General features: G+C 44.2%; 4 protein-coding genes across 4 annotated transcripts; 3 read left to right on the top strand and 1 right to left on the bottom strand.

Moving 5' to 3' along the window:
- The first annotated feature begins 242 nt into the window (after nucleotides 1–242).
- Nucleotides 243–4,528, top strand: nr2e3 (nuclear receptor subfamily 2, group E, member 3). The gene is made up of 8 exons (XM_019876333.1): nucleotides 243–581; nucleotides 882–1,032; nucleotides 1,469–1,572; nucleotides 1,657–1,947; nucleotides 2,260–2,438; nucleotides 2,563–2,803; nucleotides 3,622–3,727; nucleotides 4,020–4,528. The coding sequence occupies exons 1-8, from the start codon at nucleotides 245–247 to the stop codon at nucleotides 4,150–4,152; spliced, it is 1,542 nt and encodes a 513-aa protein (XP_019731892.1). The 5' UTR covers nucleotides 243–244; the 3' UTR covers nucleotides 4,153–4,528.
- A 2,225-nt stretch (nucleotides 4,529–6,753) lies between these two features.
- Nucleotides 6,754–13,288, top strand: LOC109519656 (stimulated by retinoic acid gene 6 protein homolog). The gene is made up of 17 exons (XM_019876325.1): nucleotides 6,754–6,997; nucleotides 7,118–7,184; nucleotides 7,691–7,776; nucleotides 7,868–8,007; nucleotides 8,202–8,368; nucleotides 8,457–8,564; nucleotides 8,914–8,984; nucleotides 9,176–9,255; nucleotides 9,346–9,407; nucleotides 10,252–10,414; nucleotides 10,494–10,569; nucleotides 10,786–10,919; nucleotides 11,135–11,252; nucleotides 11,351–11,452; nucleotides 11,570–11,733; nucleotides 11,886–12,023; nucleotides 13,016–13,288. Exons 1-17 carry the CDS (start codon nucleotides 6,897–6,899, stop codon nucleotides 13,261–13,263), a joined length of 2,025 nt encoding a protein of 674 aa, XP_019731884.1. The 5' UTR covers nucleotides 6,754–6,896; the 3' UTR covers nucleotides 13,264–13,288.
- A 319-nt stretch (nucleotides 13,289–13,607) lies between these two features.
- Nucleotides 13,608–16,115, top strand: LOC109519657 (stimulated by retinoic acid gene 6 protein homolog). Its single transcript, XM_019876327.1, has 5 exons — nucleotides 13,608–13,863; nucleotides 13,962–14,063; nucleotides 14,181–14,344; nucleotides 14,497–14,634; nucleotides 15,627–16,115. Exons 1-5 carry the CDS (start codon nucleotides 13,835–13,837, stop codon nucleotides 15,872–15,874), a joined length of 681 nt encoding a protein of 226 aa, XP_019731886.1. The 5' UTR covers nucleotides 13,608–13,834; the 3' UTR covers nucleotides 15,875–16,115.
- A 3,025-nt stretch (nucleotides 16,116–19,140) lies between these two features.
- LOC109519739 (immunoglobulin superfamily containing leucine-rich repeat protein 2-like) lies at nucleotides 19,141–22,617 on the bottom strand. The gene is made up of 2 exons (XM_019876450.1): nucleotides 22,461–22,617; nucleotides 19,141–21,621 (listed from the first exon to the last, which is right to left on the bottom strand). The coding sequence occupies exon 2, from the start codon at nucleotides 21,610–21,612 to the stop codon at nucleotides 19,555–19,557; it is 2,058 nt and encodes a 685-aa protein (XP_019732009.1). The 5' UTR covers nucleotides 21,613–21,621; nucleotides 22,461–22,617; the 3' UTR covers nucleotides 19,141–19,554.
- Nucleotides 22,618–25,022: the final 2,405 nt, after the last annotated feature.

The following is a 25,022-nucleotide window of genomic DNA, read 5'->3' as shown; positions in this document are numbered from 1 at the left end:
GAGGAGCACCCACAGACAGCGACGGACCCGGATGGTCGGTGGAAGGACATACAACCTGTGCAGCAAGTGTGGGGCTCGAGTCTGCTTCCGCGCACCAGAAGCTGCAGCCGGTTGGTTGACAGGCTCTGCAGGGGACTCAGGTTGCCATCTGCACATTGGGAGCTGTAGCGGGCCCCCCTTTTTTTTCTTCTTGAAGCTTCTTCTACAAGGCACGAGGAGCACCCACAGACAGCGACGGACCCGGATGGTCGGTGGAAGGACATACAACCTGTGCAGCAAGTGTGGGGCTCGAGTCTGCTTCCGCGCACCAGAAGCTGCAGCCGGTTGGTTGACAGGCTCTGCAGGGGACTCAGGTTGCCATCTGCACATTGGGAGCTGTAGCGGGCCCCCCTTTTTTTTCTTCTTGAAGCTTCTTCTACAAGGCACTGTTTCAGAATTGGGAGACAGCTATTTCCCTTCTGTCAATCATCGTTCATTCTTTGTCAAAATGATGGAGGATCACCTGACAAAGATCCCAATGATGCCCTCCTGTTCGCCCGCCGAGTCGACCGGGAGCGGCGGGACAGACGACAGCAGAGGAGGTGAGAGCCAAAACTTCAGGAGCAACAGGTGTACTCCAAGGAAAGAGCTTTGGCCGTTACCAACTAGACGAATCATTTGATCGCCATAGCTCATTTCTTTTCATTGTTTGGATTCAATTCAGTTCATGGATTGTTTTCATTTGAGAATCATCCACTCAAAATGCTGTTGCAATATTGTGCGGCTTGCCACACTGCCAGCTTCGTACAAACTCGGCTCGCACCACAGATGGCAGGCCCACCATGTATGACAGAATGTGCCGCTGAATGAATGCAAATAACCGACTTGTCTGTGACCCTCAGCCAAGAGTCCGGCCCCTGGCAAAGCCCTCAGCCCTGCTCTGGTCTGCAAAGTGTGCGGAGACACCAGCAGTGGAAAACACTACGGCATTTACGCCTGCAACGGCTGCAGCGGCTTCTTCAAGCGCAGCGTGAGGAGGAGACTCATTTACAGGTAGGACAGTGAGACAGTGTCGCCAATTTTTAATTTCTTTTTTTTTTTTATGATAAATACATTGGAAAATTATTTTTGTTTAAGTGATTTTAATGTCAAAAGTGCAGCCATTTTACATGTGGAGTTGAATTAAGATGTTATCGTGATTTGGGGATAAATAAGGACATACAGTAAGTTGAATGAATAAGTTTGACTTGTTAACGCTACTGCTTTCATTGACACCCTCAAATGTATTCAATTAATTATGCACTTTTTTTGGTTGCAGCTGCAATTTACTGTAATTATAGGCCAAGTGTTCTCTGCCGTGGCAAGCAAAAGTAAAGCTGATACTAGTGTACCGAAATATGTAAAGTGTTTATCCATTGGCTCGCAGCTGTTTTCAGAAAAGTCGAATATGCAGCTTTGTTTGACAACAAATGCGGTTGTTGGTTTGCAGGTGTCAAGCAGGCACAGGCATGTGTCCGGTGGACAAAGCACATCGCAACCAGTGCCAGGCCTGCCGGCTGAAGAAGTGCCTGCAGGCGGGCATGAATAAAGATGGTAAATGTGTGGGATTACATTGGAAGGCCTTCGTGGCGTGTGTAAGCGAACTCTTTCATGTGAACGTTTTCATGCGATTCCCAGCTGTGCAGAATGAGCGGCAGCCCCGCAGCACAGCGCAGGTGCGTCTGGACTCCATCGATGTGGACCATGAGAAGGAGCACCTGGCCACCACGAGGGAGCCCACCTCCTCCTCTTCGTCCTCATCCTCGTCCTCCTCGAGCGGCTCCGTCATCACGTGGCCCCACATCACCTCGTCCGTCGCCATCAGCTCCTCTGTGCCCCCCCAACGCTGCGTCAGCCCGCAGAACAATCACCGCTTCATGGCCAGCCTCATGACGGCCGAGACCTGCGCCAAGCTGGAGCCTGAGGATGGTGAGGAGCTTTTTTACTTTCAGATATATTTTCTACAGGAGGTAGAGTGGGAGAAAACAGAATCGTGCTGATATACAGGATTAGTGTGGCCCAAGGAAGCTGTCAGGGTGTGTAGCCGATAATGATTCCAAGGGCCCATGATTGACAGTATCTTCACTTTGCTGCACTTAAGTGACGGAGCCCAAAGTGATTTGGTTTGTGTGCAGCGATGGCTGTTTGAAAGTGCTCTATAAATACATTTGAGTTGAGTTGAGTAAGGAAACACACTTCCGCGATCGTCATCAGCAGAAGCCATTTCTTATTTTATTCCAGTTGACGAGAACATCGACGTGACCAGCAACGAGCCGGAGCGAGCGTCTTCGGAGTACCACATGGCACTTTACCCATCCACCTCAGAAAACGTGTACGAGACCTCAGCGAGGCTCCTCTTCATGTCGGTGAAGTGGGCCAAGAACCTGCCAGTATTTTCCAACCTACCCTTCAGAGACCAGGTGACACATGCTCATTGATATATGCACTCTGAGGATTCACTGGATAAATATTTCATGTGCTGCGAGTTTGAAACGGACGCATCACAGTATCGGTCTAGGTTTCACCCTTTTGCTGTGCCTGCAGGTGATCCTACTTGAGGAGGCATGGAGCGAGCTCTTCCTGTTGTGCGCAATCCAGTGGTCCCTACCGCTGGACAGCTGCCCCCTGCTCTCCTTGCCAGACCTGTGCCCAGGCATGCAGGGCAAGACGAGCTTCACCGGCCTGGACCTGAGACTCCTGCAGGAGGTCTTCAGCCGCTTTAAGGCTCTCGCCGTCGACCCCACGGAGTTCGCCTGCCTCAAAGCCATTGTGCTCTTTAAGCCTGGTAAGGAGCCGAAGCTGGAAAAAGCCCTTTTCATTCAGTGAAATAATATCATTTCATTTTCAAATTGCTGGACATGATATTCAAACTATGACCAATTAGAAATAATCGGTTGAGGTAACAGTTTTTAATAATTTTAGTGAGTGTTAAGGTCATTCACATTTTTTTAAGACAGTCTTTAAAATCCATCCATTTTCTGAACCGCTTTATCCACACAAGGGTCGAGGGCATGCTGGATCCTATCCTAGCTGTCTTCGGGCAGTAGGTGGGGGACACCCTGAACCGGTTGCCAGCCAATCACAGGGCACATAGAGGCGAACAACCATCCGCGCTCACACTCACACCTAGGGACAATTTTGAGTGTTCCATTAACCTGCCATGCATGTTTTTTGATATGTGGGAGGAAACAAGAGTACCCGGATTTTTAAATCTCATTTACTAACATCAGTGGGTGAATTAACCCTTTCGGGGACAGCGGTCACTACAGTGGACATCTTATCATGTCGTCATGTTCCAGGGTGCATGAAAGGGTTAAAAAATCAAAATGAAAGTATTTATATACTGTATATTCAAAATACATACTTAAAAAAAATGCATGTCATCATTATTTAGACTAATAATAAACTGCTATATATTTGCATGATGTTCCCTATACACATTGTAAGGCGTGACAACTACAATTACACATAGAAGTTACCAAATCTAGTTCCGTGCTCCGTAAATGGCAACAGAGTTTAATATAAAACCTTAAAAGCAAATAACAACTGAGCATTATTATTAGTATTTTTTTTTTCATTCTCATTACCCCTTGTCATCGTCAGAGACCCGCGGTCTAAAAGATCCAGAACAAGTGGAGAACCTTCAGGATCAGTCGCACGTGATGCTGGGACAACATATCCGCTCTCACTACCCCGCTCAGCCGGCCAGGTAACACCTTGTCTTGTCATCGCTCATAATGAGATCGACTGTTTCATTGGCCTCTGGGGTCAACACAAGTCTGTTCTCTTTTTCCTCTAAAAAACAAAAACAAAAAAAAAATGCAAAGAAAAAAATGTTTTTTTTCTCTGAAATTGCTGGTCTAACACTTTTTGACCTGCGTTGAAAATGTGAAAATTAGATGAATTAACTAAATCCACATCCAACGATACAAACATGAATGTCATAAAAGTGTGACAGTAGAACATAGCAATTACATCAATTTTTTTTGTTATTTGTTTAGGTTTGGAAAGCTGCTGCTTCTTCTGCCATCGCTGCGTTTTGTGAATTCCGAGCGCATCGAGCTGCTGTTCTTCCACCGGACCATCGGAAACACTCCGATGGAGAAACTGCTGTGCGACATGTTTAAAAACTGAAGAACGTGCAGTTTTCAATTTGCTACCAGTATGGAGGAAGGCTGGTGCTTTGTTAACTCTTAAGGTGAATCTCAAGGTCACACTGTCCGCTCTTGCCATGCCAGGTTCATTCTGTATCGTCTTCTTCGTGTATTATTTACAATCTGATTTTTGTGTTCACCCGCTCAGTATCACAGTCACCTGCGAGTGTTTCTCTCTTTTCTCCTTCCACTGTCTATTACATTGCACAAATTCATTTGCTGGGTGGATAGACGGACTGGGTACTCAAAGCTGTCGTCAGAGGCGTGAATGTGTATTCATGTTGTCCTGCCTTGAGATAAAGTAACAGCAACAGTTTCTGCTTTGTTTTCTCATTTTATGGGCTTGTGTAATAAATTAAATAAATTAATTAAAAAATGTAGTCTGCTCATGAACAATCAAAACAGCTCTGTCCATCACAGTGCAGCATTGTACACTAATTCCATGATATTCTATGTTGACACATAGCCCATGTACAGTATCATTAGTATGAATCACTAGTTTGGGTGAAGTCTGAATGAACGCATACGCACTTTATGCATTGGTGGCCAGCCATGCAGCGTGTGTGTGCGGGTGTGTGTTTTCAATCACGGACCTTCCGGTGAACAGCTAGCCTCTGCTGCCTCAAGTGGTAGTCAAAGAAAAAAAAAAAGCCCAAATGTATTCCTGCAATTAAAAGTGCAGGATTGAAAAATATAACCTGACAACGGTCCTCACAAATACTCAAAGAGTTTAACCAAAGCTTAAAAAAAAAAAAAAAAGAATGCTGTGTAACTTTGGACACCGAAAAAAAGGTTTTGTTGAATTTATTCCATTATATCTATCAAGTGGCTGCATGAAATAGAATCATCTGGATGCAGATACATTTGTGAAATTGATGTACAGTCTACTTTCAAAAATGACCTGGATCGAGATGATTTTATTTCATGCAACCACTTGACAAAATAAAACGGAGCAAATTCAACACACGTTTTTTTTCGCCCTTATAGCCTCGATAGTTGATTATTGGTGAGAAAAAAAAAGCTGATAGTAGGCAGCCAGTTTGACCTTTTGAAGCCATTTATTACTTGATGAATCATCAAAGGTCTTTTAACATATCCAAAATATTTTTTCAAACCTTCAACATCTTTGTCTGTACAGGAACAAGAAAACCGAAGAAGTAGTGAAAACATTAAATTTTAGCCAAATATAGCAATCAACCCCCCCCCCCCCACACACACACACACACCTCATGTGTGATGTTTTTGTTTTCCTAGTCATGTTGCAAAAGCAGCAGTTTAGGATTATTCTCATGCAACGCTGATAATCTGTGGCTCCGCTGGGCCTCACAGCCTCCGTCATATGACGGAGCTCACACACCCATTAAGCCTCTTTATATTCACAGCCGAAAGTTTGTCCTTTCGTGTGCGGAGTGTGATTAATGTATACAATCAGGGCTGCGACTAAGTGGAGTGCGAAATATTGATTGCGCACCAGATTCCGACATGCGCAACTGCCCATTTGCGTTCGAAGGATTGGAGCGGTGGAGCAAAGTCAAAGTGGGAGAAGAGCTGATTTCCCAGTAGTCTCGTTCCAAACACTATAAGATGGTTTCCGTCTCATAGCACAATCATAAGGAAAAAAAAAAAGGTTTGCGCTCCTTTTGTCTCTGAGGTGGGCTCACGCCACAGGTACAATAGGTGTAACGTTTGTTTCACTTTGGACAAGGGTGTCTTGACATTTGCCAGCTTATGTTGATTTTCTCTATTTAATCTATTAATTCTTTGTCGGTAAGAGCTGTGTTAATTTTTTTTCCCCCCAAGGTGGCTGCAAACAAAAGTTTCCCTTGTTTAGACCGGAGTTTTTCATCTTCGGATGGGATTAGTCTCTTCAGTAACAGGCAGAGCAAGGCATGAAGCTTAATTCCACGTCGCAACATGAAAATGACAAGAACCAGTTTTGACTCTAAATCGCATACGGTGTTTTTCAAGACGTGTTGTTATAAAAATGGGAATAATTCCCGCCCCCATAAAATAACAAACGACAAACTGAAAGCTGGATCCTTTGCTCATTTCAACTCCTCTTTTAAAATCTTGTGTGTGCCTCCAGGAAAACAACAACAACAACAACAACAAATGAAAGTTATCCGTCACACTGAGCAGTGCTCATTGCCCGGGAAAGGCGATAACAAGAGTCCTTGCTTCACATCCGCAATGCCAATAGGTTTTTAAATGCTCACGGACGCCACAGGCCAACATGTATATTTCACTCCAACATAGTTCCTTGGCACCAGGACACCATAAGGTAGCCCCAAAGCAATTGAAATATATTACACCGAGTTTTTGCCTGAGCACAAAAACAATGAATGGAGTATTTCAGCCAATAAAAGGGTCCAGAAAAAAAAAATCCTTGCCCATATAAATCGCCGTAAATATGCAAGTGGTTCACTGCTTCAGTTTTGGTTGAACATACGGGCCGAATAGCACAGCTAATCTTCACTGGGCATCAGGGTTCACCTTAGGTCAAAATCTTGTTCCACTTCTTGCACGCCCCCTCCCTCCCCACCCCCCTGTGCAGCGGCTAATCTACTGTGTATAATTCTTAACGGTATTCATTGCGCCATTTGGTCGCAACTTTGCATCAGCGTCAGCCGTTCTGGCCCGTCTCACCTGAATCGAAGTGGGAAAGAGAGGCGCAAGAGGTTTATTTGTCCCACGTCACCTTTTGGACTTCAGCGAGCAGGCACGATGAACCACAGCAAGGATGAATCGGAACCTTTTGAGTATTCCTACTATGATTATTCCGACTGGTACTCCGATAACGCAGAGCCTACAAAGCCTCCCAAAGAGTAAGTAGCGATCACCCTCGAGCTTGAAATCGGAAAAGAAGGATCGGCCATTGAATCATCCCACAATACTGTAATACAGATCGATCAACATGAATTTATTTGCATGTATTTCTCCTCCAGGGTCATTCCACCGTGTGACCCAACAGCGAATGATGCAATCTTTCACATATGCATGCTCTCTATATCGGTAAGTACACACTGAAAAAGAAGCCAAGTAAAAAGCTGCTAAAACCTCCGTCAATGACAACCTGCTACGAAAACACTCAAAGGCACAAAAAATGTCAAACTAAAAATCACGTCTCATACTGAGTCAAAGGCCAAAGAATAAAAATCAGAGAGGAGCTGAGAGAGGTAAGGTGGGGCGAGGCCATTTATAGATTTGAAAACAAATAATAGAATCTTCAAAAGAACTCTCAAATGTATCGGGAGCCAGTGAAGGGATGCCAGAGTAGGAGTTATGCGCTCCATCTCAAAAGTTCCAGTCAAGAGGCGAGCAGCAGCATTTGGGACCAACTGGAGATGCTTCATGGAGGATTGGCTGACTCCACGGCAAAGTGCATTTCAGTCATCCAACTGGGCTGAAGCGTCCCGGATTTACAGTCCCATCAACTGATTTAGACGAAAGAAAGCGTACCAACAAAATAAAAGTTCATGCGTCCTGATAAATGTGAACAGAGGTCCTTTTTCCCCCAGCTGGTGATTGTGCTCATTCTGGCAGCTCTGACGCGAAGAAATCAATTCTGCCGAGGATTTACACGAGGATCCTCCAGTATCTTTAGGTGAGTTCTGTTAGTGCCTGATTTTTTTTTTTTTTTTGATTACCGATTATGTCCGTGTGACATGGATTGATGCTCCTGCATGGTCTCACAGTCCAACCAACTTCCTGGATCAGACACAGAGCAAAGGTGTGGCGATGGCTGTGTTTGGACTGCTGTTCAGCAAACTGGCCATGCTGGTGATCGCACCTGATCCCCTGCCTTTCTCCAAAGACACAGCAGCTGATATCAAAGGTGCACATTCGGAGTGCAACGAAAAGATGTCATATATATTGACTGTAGGCGGCACAGTGACTCAGTGTTTTTACATATCCACGTCACAGTTCTGAGATTAGGGCTTTGAATCCGAACTCCAGTCTTCCTGTATCTCTGGAAACTGGAAAATGGATTTCAAAATATGATGATCTCACCTCCATTTTTTTGTGTAGAGCTCATGAAGATAGCGGCCATCTTCTACTATCCGGTTCTCTACTACCCTCTGATGGTTTGTAGCACTTTGCAGCACAAGGCCGGTTATGTGTTTGGCTCGCTGCTCTCCGTCAGCCATTTTGGCGTTCAGCTGTGGCAAAAGTTGGACTGCCCAAAGACTCCGGAGGTAATGCATTCAGAATACATTTTTATTTATTTTTTTACTTTCTCCTGTTTTATCCAACATCTGAGCATGTCTCCCATTCGTTTCACAGCTGTATAAGTTCTACTCTTTGCTTGCAAGTTTGCCTCAGCTAGCCTGCCTGGCGTATCTTTGCGTCCGGTTTCCTTTGCTGTTTTTCAGAGGAACAAAGACCGAAGAGGTGAGAAATGCTTGTTGGCGGCTTCGCTTGCAATTTGTCGAGTGCGGTAGTGAGCCGGAAAGGGATGAAAACGCATATTCGTTGCCACTGAACGACACGTATTTGAGCAGTGTGAAGCATCACGTTCATGATTACAAGAAAGAGCTTTTTGTGAGCTGATTACACAAGACCTGTGATGTTTTTTTTCCCTTTTCTTTTTCCCTCGCACTAAGGAACCAAATACAAGGTTTTGTTTCGACGTCAGATATCACTTGCATACAGTTGTGGCAACAATTTTAGCAAATAGGATGTTTCGTCTGCGTTCCCGTACAAAGCATTTGACCAAAGTCTGAATTCTTTTTTCTTGCAGGACCTCGACAGCTCCTACTACAGCGACTATGTCAAAGCCCTTCTGAAAAAGAAGGAGCCAACAGCAGTCAGGTGAACTGAAACCATTTGCTGGTTCAGCATTCAATGAGTCCATAAGAAATTCTGTCATTCAAAGGCGTCGTATGTGTTCTAAGAGCCCAATAAAGCTCCCTCCCATGTTCTCAAATTGACTTCTCCAGTTATAAATTGTTGGTGAATATCTTTGAGAGCTGTGACGGGTTGTTTTTGTTGACACTCTGCAGGTCCTCGTCGTCTGACAAAGCAACACCGGTGGAGAGACTACTGGCAGTGACTAAGAGTTATATTTATATTCCAGAAAAAGGTGTGTGCATTTCACTTCAAAAATATGTCGGCGTTTTCATTCTGAGCTCCACTCAGCTTTGTTGTTGTTTTTTTTTTGTGCTTCTTTTAGTCTTTCGTTTCCCTCTAAAGCTGGCCGTATCCGTATTTGTAGCTTTGGTGGCGATATACCATGTAAGTGATCTTGAACACCTCACCTTGACGCCTCATTTTATTACAGTCTACTTGAAAACTGAAGCGTATTCACCACAATGTTTGATTTACATGTCACGCTAAAATCTCCTTTCTTTTAAGATGCCAAAGAAATGAGGATTTTTCATAATTGTTGAGACATTTACCACTACCAAAGCAGCACCTAGTGGTTGTTTGAAAAAAAAAAAAACCCAACAAAAACAGAATCACTGATTTATGGTACATTTGATATACAGTACAACATAACTCATGTGCCTCACAAACTGTAATTAACAGTGCAAATTTTTAAAAAAATGTTTATTTACAGGACTAAAAGAGCATACAATGTAAGAATAACATGTTTTAAAACATGATTTTAAAAATAGTTTGAAAGTCCTTAATTAACTATGGGGATGGGAAAGAGCAAAGATTTGAACCTGGATTCAAAAGCATTTACAGTTTATTGGTAAGTTTTGAATCTTTCTTCATTCAGATTATTCACTTTGATTATCGAGAATACCAGCAAATCAGCATTATCAAGTACAGAGAAAAAAAAATTGCTTTTTAAAGTTGATTTTGGGGGGTGGGGCATATTACACACGGGTGCATGTTATTCACAGGATTTTATGGCACTTTAATTTTATACTTTTCTTACATTTACAGTCTACGTCAATAGAAAGAAGTCACGCAAAGCCCATTTTGATGTTAAAAAAGGCATATGTTAATGAATACATGAAATAATTAAAAGCCTGTCTTCACACTCGAGAATACAGTAGATCATATTGTGGTCGATCTTTTTTTATTTTTTTTATTTTGGCATTACACTAAACATTTTTTTGCCTTTCAGACAGCCCTATTGTTAGTCGTCTTGGTTGTCCCGACTCTCCACATTGTCCGTGCCGGTATTGACGAGAACATTGCCTTCCTCTTACTGGGATTTGGGATCGTCCTCTCCGATGACAGAATGGAGGTTGTCCGAATTGTCACTTTCTACACTTGGCTGCTGGAAGGTTTGGGGCACTCGAATAAAAATGCATTTGGATTGATAATATGTGTAATGTGTGTACGTTTTTTTTTTTTTTTTTTCAGTCTGCTACCTCTGTGCAATGACCCTGTCTTGTGTGGTCAGTCTGGTGATGCTCATGAGGGCCATGGTACTCCACAGGTACTGAAATTGGAGTCCGTAGCTCTCAAGAAACGAATGGACTTTTGTCTCTTTGACTGGCGACCACTCCAGAAAGTACCTTGCCTCTCGCTAAACGTTAGCTGGGATCGGCTGAGCCTTAGTCGTGACCCTATGAGGAAAAGTGGTCGGGAAAGTGGACGAATGGTCATATTGAAAGTGAGCCTTCCCATCACTCCCTTGTGCTCTGTGCTTCAGGTCTAACCTGAGGGGACTGTACAGGGGCGAAATCTACAACCTCTACAACAGTCAAAAGAGCCTTCGTCCATCTAAATCGGGTGTTTTGTGTTGGATGGGCTTGACTGGATACCAAGCTGCAATCGTCTGTTTGGGTACAGCTCAAAAAAAAAAAAAAAAACACGTCACCATTTCATCCGTGACCATCATGTGATGGAACAATGATGTCATTACAGGACCCAAGACGTCTTGAATTGAATTGAAAACACCGAAACATGCTTTGCCGAACTCATTTGCTGACACAATAGCGAGCATATTAGAAACACCGTCGAAAAACAATTCATATTTTTGTCGCGTGCCATCTTGGCAGGTCTGGCAATCCAGACGGTGGTGTTTTTCATCTGCTTCTTGTTCCTGGTCTTCCTTATCATCATCCCCATATTTTACGGGCGCAACCTAATGGTCTTCGAGATTGCTGGCAAGGCTTGGTCAGTCAGCAAGTGGCCATCCATTCATTTTTTTTTTTTTTCATTCTTAGTGGGCTAACATTGAATAAGTTTGAACCTGTGTGTGTGTGATGACTTAGGCCTGCGTGGGTGACAGTGATCCTGGTCACTGTGCTTCAGCATGTCGCTGCCAAATTTGCCTTTGTCAAAAAAGACGCTGGCACCCGAGACTTAAATAACAGGTACCGCATTCGACATTCATTTGGTGCTGTATATTTTGAGCTTGATTGCAAAGCACTTCACGGTTAATAATCAAGGGAAAGAATGTTCTAAATTGTTTTTTTTGGGGGGGTTTCCAGGGGGAGTTTGTTCCTTCTGACTTATCTGCTGTTTCTCATCAACACCGTGGTGGGACTCATAGTGGCGATATGGCGAATGGTCATCACGGCACTGTACAACATTGTGCATCTTGGCCGTGTCGACATCAGTCTGCTGCACCGCGCTGCAGAAGCCTATGACCCAGGTGCAGTGGAAAGGCCACAAGCGGCAGTGACAACGCAGCACTCGGGCAAAACAACAGCGCCATTAAGTCATGATTTAATGTCCATCTAGAATAAACGGTTGAAGATATTACTGAATTCATGTCACTGACATGTGTCTTTCGCCCCTCCACAGCATATCACTACTACACACAATTTCTGAAGACGGAGGTGAGCCAGACACACCCGGTGTTGAAAGCTTTTTGTGGGTTGCTGCTGAACGTCACGGTTGAAGGCGGCCGAGCAGGCCAGAAAATACGAGATGCAGAGGAAGGTAGGCATTAAATTACACACATGCACACACCCTGCACCGAGGTTATACATGACTAAAACTAAAATGGAACGAAACATTTTCGTTTAGAAGAAAATGAAGATGAAAATGCTTTTTAAAAAAAAATACGATACGAATCTTATCTTTAAAAAACTAACTGTTATAGTAGCGAATATTCCCTTTATTTTTGTCTTGGTCAGTTAATATCTTGCATGAGCTTTTGGGGTTCATTTTAAATTTCTAATTTATTTCCGTTCTGCTGTACACCCGAACAGAAACCATCATTTGAATTAATTTATGACACAAAACTTAATGACCTTTTTTTTTTTTTTTCGACCTTTTGTCTTTGCACCACAAATATTCCATATATAAAAAAAAAATAAAACTAACACTAAAACTAATGAAAACAAAGCCAAGATCACACCAATGCACAGCAGTACACAGATTGGGAATTTTAGTTTTAGATTCATGCTAATAATCATAAACTGCATTTGTATCCGTGTCCACCTTCTTTCGTGCCCATAAATTATGGACTGATATATGTAAATGTTGTCCGTAATAATCATGGTTTTGCCTGCGGCAGCCTGGAAGTTTTCTTATGCCTCACAGTAGAGTAAAAAGAGGGTGAAAAAAATAAAATAAAATGGAAAATTAGCATAGCCGCTTCACCTGTTGAGGAAATACCGAAATCGGGTCAACAACTTTTTGACCCAAGTTTCATATCCAGTACTTGTCACCGTTGAAGAATACAACCATGATCGCCAGTGACGGTCGGGTTTGATCTACTCAATTTAACACTGTTGTGGTTGTGCTCAAAGTGAGCACTCCATCGGACGAAAAACTCTCATATTTTGGTTATCTCATTCAGCTATGCAGGAACAGTCCGCAGTAGCATGCAGACAAAACAGCGACAATACAAGAGACCGAGTCATAGAGCCTCAAGCACTCAAGACCGGCATGTGGTTCTGTCCTCGCAGCCTGCTCTATGTTTGCAGGGATCCAGGAAAGCTCGCCGAACAGATCGACCGGCGGTCGTAGGATTCGCTCCCGCTGGCAGCTGGTGTACACGTTGGTCAACAACCCCTCCCTCCTGGGCTCCAGGAAGCACTTCCAGACAACGCAGAGCTTGGAGAGCGTCCTCAACGGAAGCCCAAAACGCAGCAAGCAGACAAACAGCAAGAGGGAGGCGAGCAAGGCGTCGTCCACTGAGCCATCCAATGAGAACCAAGATAAAAGCCGTTGAGAAGCTCATTGCCGCAGCGCTGTAAACTATTGTTGTCTTGTTGTGTACAGCTCAAAAAAAAAAAAAAAAAAAACACGTCACCATTTCATCCGTGACCATCATGTGATGGAACAATGATGTCATTACAGGACCCAAGACGTCTTGAATTGAATTGAAAACACCGAAACATGCTTTGCCGAACTCATTTGCTGACACAATAGCGAGCATATTAGAAACACCGTCGAAAAACAATTCATATTTTTGTCGCGTGCCATCTTGGCAGGTCTGGCAATCCAAAAAAAAAAAAAAAAAAACACGTCACCATTTCATCCGTGACCATCATGTGATGGAACAATGATGTCATTACAGGACCCAAGACGTCTTGAATTGAATTGAAAACACCGAAACATGCTTTGCCGAACTCATTTGCTGACACAATAGCGAGCATATTAGAAACACCGTCGAAAAACAATTCATATTTTTGTCGCGTGCCATCTTGGCAGGTCTGGCAATCCAGACGGTGGTGTTTTTCATCTGCTTCTTGTTCCTGGTCTTCCTTATCATCATCCCCATATTTTACGGGCGCAACCTAATGGTCTTCGAGATTGCTGGCAAGGCTTGGTCAGTCAGCAAGTGGCCATCCATTCATTTTTTTTTTTTTTCATTCTTAGTGGGCTAACATTGAATAAGTTTGAACCTGTGTGTGTGTGATGACTTAGGCCTGCGTGGGTGACAGTGATCCTGGTCACTGTGCTTCAGCATGTCGCTGCCAAATTTGCCTTTGTCAAAAAAGACGCTGGCACCCGAGACTTAAATAACAGGTACCGCATTCGACATTCATTTGGTGCTGTATATTTTGAGCTTGATTGCAAAGCACTTCACGGTTAATAATCAAGGGAAAGAATGTTCTAAATTGTTTTTTTTGGGGGGGTTTCCAGGGGGAGTTTGTTCCTTCTGACTTATCTGCTGTTTCTCATCAACACCGTGGTGGGACTCATAGTGGCGATATGGCGAATGGTCATCACGGCACTGTACAACATTGTGCATCTTGGCCGTGTCGACATCAGTCTGCTGCACCGCGCTGCAGAAGCCTATGACCCAGGTGCAGTGGAAAGGCCACAAGCGGCAGTGACAACGCAGCACTCGGGCAAAACAACAGCGCCATTAAGTCATGATTTAATGTCCATCTAGAATAAACGGTTGAAGATATTACTGAATTCATGTCACTGACATGTGTCTTTCGCCCCTCCACAGCATATCACTACTACACACAATTTCTGAAGACGGAGGTGAGCCAGACACACCCGGTGTTGAAAGCTTTTTGTGGGTTGCTGCTGAACGTCACGGTTGAAGGCGGCCGAGCAGGCCAGAAAATACGAGATGCAGAGGAAGGTAGGCATTAAATTACACACATGCACACACCCTGCACCGAGGTTATACATGACTAAAACTAAAATGGAACGAAACATTTTCGTTTAGAAGAAAATGAAGATGAAAATGCTTTTTAAAAAAAAATACGATACGAATCTTATCTTTAAAAAACTAACTGTTATAGTAGCGAATATTCCCTTTATTTTTGTCTTGGTCAGTTAATATCTTGCATGAGCTTTTGGGGTTCATTTTAAATTTCTAATTTATTTCCGTTCTGCTGTACACCCGAACAGAAACCATCATTTGAATTAATTTATGACACAAAACTTAATGACCTTTTTTTTTTTTTTTCGACCTTTTGTCTTTGCACCACAAATATTCCATATATAAAAAAAAAATAAAACTAACACTAAAACTAATGAAAACAAAGCCAAGATCACACCAATGCACAGCAGTACACAGATTGAGAATTTTAGTTTTAGATTCATGCTAATAATCATAAACTGCATTTGTATCCGTGTCCACCTTCTTTCGTGCCCATAAATTATGGACTGATATATGTAAATGTTGTCCGTAATAATCATGGTTTTGCCTGCGGCAGCCTGGAAGTTTTCTTATGCCTCACAGTAGAGTAAAAAGAGGGTGAAAAAAATAAAATAAAATGGAAAATTAGCATAGCCGCTTCACCTGTTGAGGAAATACCGAAATCGGGTCAACAACTTTTTGACCCAAGTTTCATATCCAGTACTTGTCACCGTTGAAGAATACAACCATGATCGCCAGTGACGGTCGGGTTTGATCTACTCAATTTAACACTGTTGTGGTTGTGCTCAAAGTGAGCACTCCATCGGACGAAAAACTCTCATATTTTGGTTATCTCATTCAGCTATGCAGGAACAGTCCGCAGTAGCATGCAGACAAAACAGCGACAATACAAGAGACCGAGTCATAGAGCCTCAAGCACTCAAGACCGGCATGTGGTTCTGTCCTCGCAGCCTGCTCTATGTTTGCAGGGATCCAGGAAAGCTCGCCGAACAGATCGACCGGCGGTCGTAGGATTCGCTCCCGCTGGCAGCTGGTGTACACGTTGGTCAACAACCCCTCCCTCCTGGGCTCCAGGAAGCACTTCCAGACAACGCAGAGCTTGGAGAGCGTCCTCAACGGAAGCCCAAAACGCAGCAAGCAGACAAACAGCAAGAGGGAGGCGAGCAAGGCGTCGTCCACTGAGCCATCCAATGAGAACCAAGATAAAAGCCGTTGAGAAGCTCATTGCCGCAGCGCTGTAAACTATTGTCGAAATTATGTCAGAAGGAAGTCGGGCGCTTAGATGATATTTGTAAAAAAAGTGAGAAGCTAATTTGAATAACTGCGACAACCACCGTCCATGATTTATAATACGGTTGAGCCTCGTTTCAATGTCCCCCGTTGACGTTTTCACCCCTGCGACGTTCACATTTCAAAGTCCCAATTCCACGTAAATCGTTTTCCATTTGCCGATTTTGCGAACACCTTCATAACATAAATGTCTTTTTAACGACCAGATTTTCCCCACAAATTAGAAAAAAGCTCGTCATTACAACGAACCGTGGGAAGCTAACTGCCGCCGCCGACCTTGCCGATGAACAAGATATCCCGCGCGAGATTCCCCTCCGTTGCTTAGCAACACTACTGATCGACTCGTACATTGTTGTTGTACTTCCAGACGCACGGCGCGGTCTTGAGCGCAGTTGCCTACGGCGAGTAACATTTGCTGACTGAATGTTTCCAAAGAGGAAGTAGGAGCGCTCCTGTTGTTTGTTTCATGTCTTATAAAATCTTTTTTTTTTCTTCATGCGGTATACACGTCATTTGTAATTGACGTGTATACTGTATAACATGTTCATGTTTATACACCTATAAACACTCATACTGTATTATACGTCGTAGTTCGCAGCCATTTTATTATTTTATTTCGGTTACGAGGAACTACCGTGGTACTGTGCAGATTTGTTATGTCAGTCGAGGTGCGTTGTAACGAGGCTCGACTGTACCGTGCATATTACGATCACAAGTCGAAGTAACCCAACCGTGCACGTCTCGGTCATAAATGCAATGAGCAAAGCTGTTGCCATTTACAAATAAAAGGTCGCGGATTTGATCTTATGATCGATGCTGCTGTCCTTAATCTATTAGTTGGATATTGAACACTGGGGAAATCTCGCCGAACAGATCGCCCGGCGGTCGTAGGATTCGCTCCCGCTGGCAGCTGGTGTACACGTTGGTCAACAACCCCTCCCTCCTGGGCTCCAGGAAGCACTTCCAGACAACGCAGAGCTTGGAGAGCGTCCTCAACGGAAGCCCAAAACGCAGCAAGCAGACAAACAGCAAGAGGGAGGCGAGCAAGGCGTCGTCCACTGAGCCATCCAATGAGAACCAAGATAAAAGCCGTTGAGAAGCTCATTGCCGCAGCGCTGTCAACTATTGTCGAAATTATGTCAGAAGGAAGTCGGGCGCTTAGATGATATTTGTAAAAAAAGTGAGAAGCTAATTTGAATAACTGCGACAACCACCGTCCATGATTTATAATACGGTTGAGCCTCGTTTCAATGTCCCCCGTTGACGTTTTCACCCCTGCGACGTTCACATTTCAAAGTCCCAATTCCACGTAAATCGTTTTCCATTTGCCGATTTTGCGAACACCTTCATAACATAAATGTCTTTTTAACGACCAGATTTTCCCCACAAATTAGAAAAAAGCTCGTCATTACAACGAACCGTGGGAAGCTAACTGCCGCCGCCGACCTTGCCGATGAACAAGATATCCCGCGCGAGATTCCCCTCCGTTGCTTAGCAACACTACTGATCGACTCGTACATTGTTGTTGTACTTCCAGACGCACGGCGCGGTCTTGAGCGCAGTTGCCTACGGCGAGTAACATTTGCTGACTGAATGTTTCCAAAGAGGAAGTAGGAGCGCTCCTGTTGTTTGTTTCATGTCTTATAAAATCTTTTTTTTTTCTTCATGCGGTATACACGTCATTTGTAATTGACGTGTATACTGTATAACATGTTCATGTTTATACACCTATAAACACTCATACTGTATTATACGTCGTAGTTCGCAGCCATTTTATTATTTTATTTCGGTTACGAGGAACTACCGTTGTACTGTGCAGATTTGTTATGTCAGTCGAGGTGCGTTGTAACGAGGCTCGACTGTACCGTGCATATTACGATCACAAGTCGAAGTAACCCAACCGTGCACGTCTCGGTCATAAATGCAATGAGCAAAGCTGTTGCCATTTACAAATAAAAGGTCGCGGATTTGATCTTATGATCGATGCTGCTGTCCTTAATCTATTAGTTGGATATTGAACACTGGGAAATTTGGTCAGTTCTGCTTTGAAGTTTGGAGACCACACCAACAAACAAACAAATCCGATTTGCCTTTCTCCTCGTTCTCTGTCTCTGATGAGTCAGCCTTCATTCTCAGGAAAGTGAACGCTTCTTTGGTTGATACCGAAGCTGTCCGTTGCCCTTCGTACAAGTGCAGGAGTCCACAGGCCTGTTGTTCTTCCAAACTCACATGCGCGTCTATTGATCGGGACTAATCAATTGCGGCATGACAACAGGATGAATGAGGTCAGAGTTCCACTTTTGGTAAAACACGACAGGAGAGCATCAGCAAGCTTCTTGCTACCGCACGTTATTTCAGCGCCACGTTTCACAAAGGCAACCAATGTTCAACCTTTACTGAGATAGGTGACTTTGAAAAAAATCTGTGTGTGTGTGTGTGTGCGTGCGTGCGCGTGTTAAAACTGGACTGAACACAAACTCATGAGTACTTTCACAGTTTTTTTTTTTTTTACTTGTACTGTTTTCGAAACAATTGCACCAAATGATAACAAAGCATGTTCTGAACAGCAACTCAACATTTCGGTCAAGGTACATGTCATCGCAATGGTTGGTTGTGTTCAGAACCATGGCGGCGTGTTTAAAAATCTCGGGGAAGGTCAAAATATCACTTCGCTTTTCTACTAGACGACACATTCTATTCAATAAGTGTGTCAAATATGTAGTTCTTGATAGAGAGTGAATTAAAAAAAGGATAAAACAGGGAATATGAGGCTTTTCAAAAATAGCAGTGTCAACAAAAAAAAAATCTCCCTCTCTCTCTTTATATATATTTATATATAAAATCAATTGACCGTAAAAACGGTTACGGAAGCACTTTGCAGTGAATCACTGAATATCTTTTTGGCTAGCAAGCGTGCCTGACAGTAGCTTCACATCTGTGTTGCATGAAGTTAACCAATTTTTGAAACCTTTTTCGTTATATTCCAGCCAAGGGTGATTCAACATTCTGCAATTTTTATTTTTGCCTTTTTGAGGTCAACCCACAAATTCTTCATAATTAAGGTCCCGGAAGAAACACATCAAACGTGATTTTAAGGATGAGCTTTGCTTTGTATTTTTAAAACACGCTGCTGTTATTCTGAACACGGCTGTATGTTTTTGAAGCGACCAACGTTGTGCCACGGTATGCACATCAGATGGCTGTCAAAGATCCTTCAAAGTATCCTGATAAGAAGATACTGTACACGGATTACATATGGGACATTGTCATCTTTTACTCTTATCTATTTTTTTTTTGCTACACATTTGCAATTTTCTCGACGTATTGTTTTGCAATATAGGCCACTTTGTTTGGTTAAAAGTGTGTCTCTCAGCAATAACAATAGACAAGCTTTTTTTTTTTTTTTTTTTAAATGGGGTGTCTCTTTTCTTATTTTCTTCACACTGTCTGATTGTCTCATGAGTGAGTGTTAAGTTTTTTTTTTTGGTCCTTCAGTCGGCACTGGAGCGCATCCACAAAACACAACACACAAACGTGGCGAACGTCACTGGCACAAAGTGAAACAACAGCAGCTTTACATTTGACCAAGTGCACTTTGTCGTATTTCTAATTGCTTGCGATATTGACAGCTTCGGCCCCCAAAGGAAGCCGATCGCTGAAGTCCGATCCCACCTCGCAGTCATCCAAATTCCCTCTCGACAGGGACAAAGTGACAGTCTCCGTCATGACGCTTTCTTCCGTATCTGCCTCTTTCTCTCCATCCAAACTCTCGGTCGCCCCGTCGTCTTCGCCCAGCGGATCGACGTCGGTATTCCGCCGGGACTCAGCTAGCGGTGCGATGTTGACGTTGGTGGTCAGGGTCCTCTCCATCTGGTACTGGTCTCTGGCCTTGAGGATCAACTTGCATGTCTTGTTGTGGTATTTGTACACCAAGTGGAAGCACATGGCTCCGAGGAGAGGAACGGTGGACACAGTCAGAAGGCAGATGCTGACCGAGATGATGATGATCAGATTGGGGACTTTCTTTTTGGTGGTGAAGAGCACTTGCATCTCGCAGTCTTCGCCCTTATAGGTCAAACACAGGGAGTAGTTGGTACCGGGCCGCAAATCACTGAGCAGGTAGGTGCTGAGACCCTCTTTAACCAGCGACCACAGCACAGGTGAGTTTTTGTGCTCGGTGGTAACGCACAGATAGAGTCCTCGCGAAGCCAAGTCTTGCTCGTGATTCGCGGTGGCGTTGTGAGAGCTCTCCGAAGCGCCGACGATGGCGGCCGTCCGGTTCGCCCGCTTGTCTCCGGGTATGAGAAGCGGGTTGAGTCGTATGGTCGCCTCCGTTTCTGACACCCACAGGGCAATGACGCCAAAGTCGAACACGTGGTCCTTTGCGTCGTCCGAGCTCCCATTCGAGACGTGGCTCGAGATGTGTCGTTTTTTAGCGTTCGATCCGCATTTGAATGCACTTATTATCTCTTCCACAGACTCGGGGGTGATCTCTCCAGTGGGCAGATCCGGGTCGGATACAGAATCGAAATCAGACATTACAGTTATTGGTTGGAGTGGTTGTTGGGTCGTACCGTAAAGAGCGTTTGTGATCTTTGCGTCCTTTGCTGATGGTTCTTTTGGTGAAGGCGCCACTTGGACAGAAAGGGAGTCTGCTGCAGTGCCAAATTCGTTTGAGGCAGAGCAGCTGTAGTTGCCCGCGACTTCTGCGCTGAGCGGAGAGATGATAAGGGTTCCGTTATTGAAGACCTGGACTGAATTATTTGACCATAGCGACCTTTCACTTGATTCACCCGAGTCATCCGCTACGAAAGATACGTTCAGTTCTTGTGCTCGACTGCGAATATCCCACGTAACCGATGGCTTCGGGTTTCCTTGAGACTCACAGTTTAAGACCAAAGCATCGCCCTCGTGCAAAGTTGTTCCATCAATATTTGGTTCGGTCCATATTGTCACATTTGGGTGCGCGCATTTGATGTCGGGCAAGTTCATGATCGTTTCTCCTCGAAGTGTCGCTGGAGTTGCGCAACTGATCAAGTTCTGCTCGGGGATGGAGATGCTCGTCGTTGACAGCCAATCTCGAAACCAGTTGATGTAACAAGTGCACGCAAAAGGATTGCTGAAGATCTGTAAGTGGGATAGGGAAACCAAAGCGTCAAACGTCCCCTCGGCGATCGTTAAGAACTTGTTGTTGTTCAGGCGAATGGACCTCAAGTTTTGGAGATTCACGAAAGAATCTCTGGGCAGACTGACCAACTCGTTGTGGTTCATCTTCAGCAACTGCAAGTCAGTGAGATTCCGCAGATCCCTCCACGGAAAGTCGACCATTTTATTATAACTGATGTCCAAATTACGAAGAAGAACCATGGGCGCGAGGCTCCCCGGCTCAACGGAGACAATCTCATTGTGGGACATCCACAGCGACATCGTCTGGGTGACATTGCGAAAGATGCCTCGTGGTACCGAACGGATCTTGTTTGCTGAGAAAATAACAACGTTGACATTGCGAGGCAAGCCCGTTGGGATCTCAACCAAGTCTCTGTCGGGGCATTCCGCAAAGGAACGTCCATATTTAATTGAGCAGGTACAAACTGTTGGACATCCAAGTATGGCACCGAAGAGTGTGGAGATCACCGTCGATATATACAGCACTCTGGCGGCCATTTTCAACTCCTGTCAAGGAATGACAACCTTTATTACATTTTATTCACCAAACGTGTTTCACACCAAAAGGTCTCATGGGACAATAAAGAAATAAAATAAAAATAGCCTACCGGGGATAATGGCTGGTTTACTTGCATAAAAAAAATAATCCAGAAACAACAAGACAAGAAAGAGGGTGTGCAAAAGTGGCCTAAAATTCTTGTACTTTGATGTCACTGGGGTAAGGAGAATCAATGCTTGCAAATCAGTTACAGAGCAATTGTTGGCTGTTTTTAGTTTGGAGGACAAGTCATTTCATTGACATCCTATTAAGAAAAAAAAGGATGGGAACTGCACAGTTACTGTGTCCCCGTTGCCTGCGGATATATTTAGAACAGACGATTCTGTCTATACAGGGCATTCAAAAGGACAATTCAACTCCTCTTGACAATGCATGCAGTCAATATTGTGGCATGTCCATCAAAGACAAGTAGGTCACAACAAGAGAGAAAGTCCAAAATAGTCTCACTGAAAACCAACATCGAACTGTGACGAATCACACACGTTCCTGCTGTGGCCCTGCTCCAGATTCTGTTTCGAGGACACAAACAGTGGGAAGAGTCTGGTTTCAAACTACGCAACAGCTTCTTCCGACGCTGCGTGTCCTTGGTGCAGGGCCGGGGAGGGGGCAGCTGTGCGGCAGATGTTTGCAAACACAGCGCATCGCATCCGGTATCACCGTTCCAAAACGCCAAACTATGAGCGTTCCGAGACGGTCACAATCGATGCCAGTGGCGGTTAATGACACCGCCAAAGATTGCTGAGGACGGGAGGCAAGGCGAGCTTGGTGTATATACAAGCTCTCTTACCTGCCTTCAATTGCTTGCTCACACGGGAGGAGGTGCTGCGACAACGCGTCCGCGTTTCTTCCAGTCCAAACAGCACCTGGCGATTTGAAGTTAGGAGGCTGAAGACGAAAACACGTCTTGCTGTCTTTCTGCTGTTAAACCCCCCCCCTCACGCCTTCCCAACAGCCCCGCCACCGAGATAGATGCACTGACTTGCCCCTAAAAAAAAACTTCTTAAAGAGAAATCGACCCCCTTCGCCGCCGTCATCACTTTGCAACATATCATCCTTATTTTCATTCTCCATCAATGATATAGAAAACCCGTATTCTAGGATTAAAAAAAAATACTGTATACATTGTTCCGTTTTGATTGACCCAGGCTGAGGTAATTCATTGTGTAAACCCTCAGCGCGATGGATTGCTGAAAAATATTACGGTGGTGTCTCATTATGATGTTTAATTAAAAAATAGTCTTAATGCTCGTTCAAACTATGATTACGTTTGTGGTTAAAACTGTTTGGAATTGAGTTAACTATTCAAAGACTGGTAAGGAGACCCAATTGTTCCATTGTTCCATTCCCACGGGGCCAATAGTGACCTCAGCAAACCGCAACGAACATTCCAGCTACGGCTGCCTTCAAATGTAACGCTCCCGATGGTCCACTAGATGGCAGTCAAAGCATTGTTGGCTTGAAGAGTTTCTTTTGGTAAACCATTTTCCAGACCCCGTTACAGTACTTGACCCTTTTTCTTGTCGGCTCACCCGGAGTCTTTCCCAAAACCCTCCCTGCCTCAAATTATTCTTAAATTATTGTGAGTTGCCTTCCGATTACAATGCTCGAGGGAAGTGATTCTGCATGGTTCGTAAATTTACGGAAAGTCTTTGGTTTATGACCCGACCGCCATACATCGCACTGCTTTTCATGTTTATCTTTATGTGTTTTATACCAATGCCGTAGTTACTATAATTGGGATTTATATGTAACGTATGCAAATATCTGCTATTGGCAAATAGCTCACCTTTGGTTTCATGGGCACATCACTTTCTTCTTCCTCTTCTTCTTCATCCCCTATAGTTGTTCACGAACAAATTAAGGCGACTCCAGATCGAGAGCACGTAATGGTCATTCTTTAAAATGCATTTATACGTATATTCTGTCTATCACCATCAGGAATGAACGATCATATCAAATGGAGAGAGTTCACTCCTTTTTAAGTGCATGAGGCAAACTTGGAATACCATCATCATATCAAATCATAATTCTCTCTACTGTAAAGGAGCATTGGCAGTGAAGTCAGTGATGTTATGTCGGCGTTGATGAAAGCCGGCTCTCGCTGACATGGCCCCGCATGACAGAACGCTGAAAGATTGATGAGCTACAGCGGTTTTGCGGGATCTAAGGAAGACTTCTCCTCCTTATACACATTCAAACTTCATACAAAGGCATCGGGGAAAGAAAAAAAAGTGCAGTCATGTGCCACTTTGCATCAGAATCCAGCCGAGGCAGAATTTAATCAAGTCATCTTCCATTTTTCACCCAGCTGGAAAATTAAAGAGATCACATGTGTCAATGGAAATTGCACCGAAGCTTCCGCTCATTCCCACCTCCTCGCCTGCCGTGTGCTCCAGCCATTTCCCCGGTAACTTACACCCCTCACTGGAGGATAGCAATGTGATTTTGGCAGTAATGCACTTCTATTGCTCCTCCTGTGATGCCCTGCGGTATCACTGACTATCACAGTGCAGGATGGAGAGCTTGGAGGGCTTTGGAGAGCCTCATTTACCTTCATAATCTCCCACAGTCATTGACATGCCGGCATAGTGGGAACCACACTCGTGCACACAACGTACGGAGAGAGAGAGGGGACATGTCCAAACAGGCCTCATAGATGGCTGAGTGCAGACAGAATTAACATAGTGAAGACTCTGCATTATGCAAATTGTTATGCTTGCTCTCTTTGACAGAGCTGGTAAATGGGATGACGCTTTATGAAGAAGCAAGCGGATCAGTGCATTTAATGCCTCTCTGATAGGAGCCCCCCCACCCCTCTCCTGGTATATGGCTCGGCAGAACTGCTTGCTTTCCACATGTCATGCTGATCGTCATCTTTCAGGCTGGGAGACAATCGGACGCTGAAACGGGATTAGCCAGCAGATGAACATGCGATGTTGGGCAATTACAATTGGGGCGGGGGGCATCATGCTCAAAAATTTCATTTAAAATCAAAAGTGGTCTTTTTGGGGATGTTTGCCATCCCGTGGAGAAATAACGATTGTCAGCAAGGTCGGCCGTTTGGAAATAAAGGAGAATAAATCCTGTTACGTTGGATAAGGTTGAGTGAAATAGGGGTGTCGAGCAAGACCGCACACGCACGCGCACAAACCCATGGCCTTGGCTTTGTTCTAAAGCTCTTTTTTTTTAGAGTTACACAGGCTCCATTTACTCCTGATTGCCTGTGACTGGTGACCCCTGAACCCAATCCAACACAGGTACAGCGGGAGGACCCATCAATGCCTGGCAGCAGTTTTTTTTTTTTTTTTTTTTTTTTTTTTAAACCCCTTGGCCCCGGGGAAAAATGTTC

This window comes from Hippocampus comes, unplaced genomic scaffold (genome assembly GCF_001891065.2).
Source record: "Hippocampus comes isolate QL1 unplaced genomic scaffold, H_comes_QL1_v1.1 scaffold150, whole genome shotgun sequence".
In the NCBI taxonomy this organism is placed as follows: domain Eukaryota; kingdom Metazoa; phylum Chordata; class Actinopteri; order Syngnathiformes; family Syngnathidae; genus Hippocampus; species Hippocampus comes.
The sequence above is the reverse complement of the archived record's forward strand: the minus strand, read 5'-3'. Positions and strand labels throughout refer to the sequence as shown.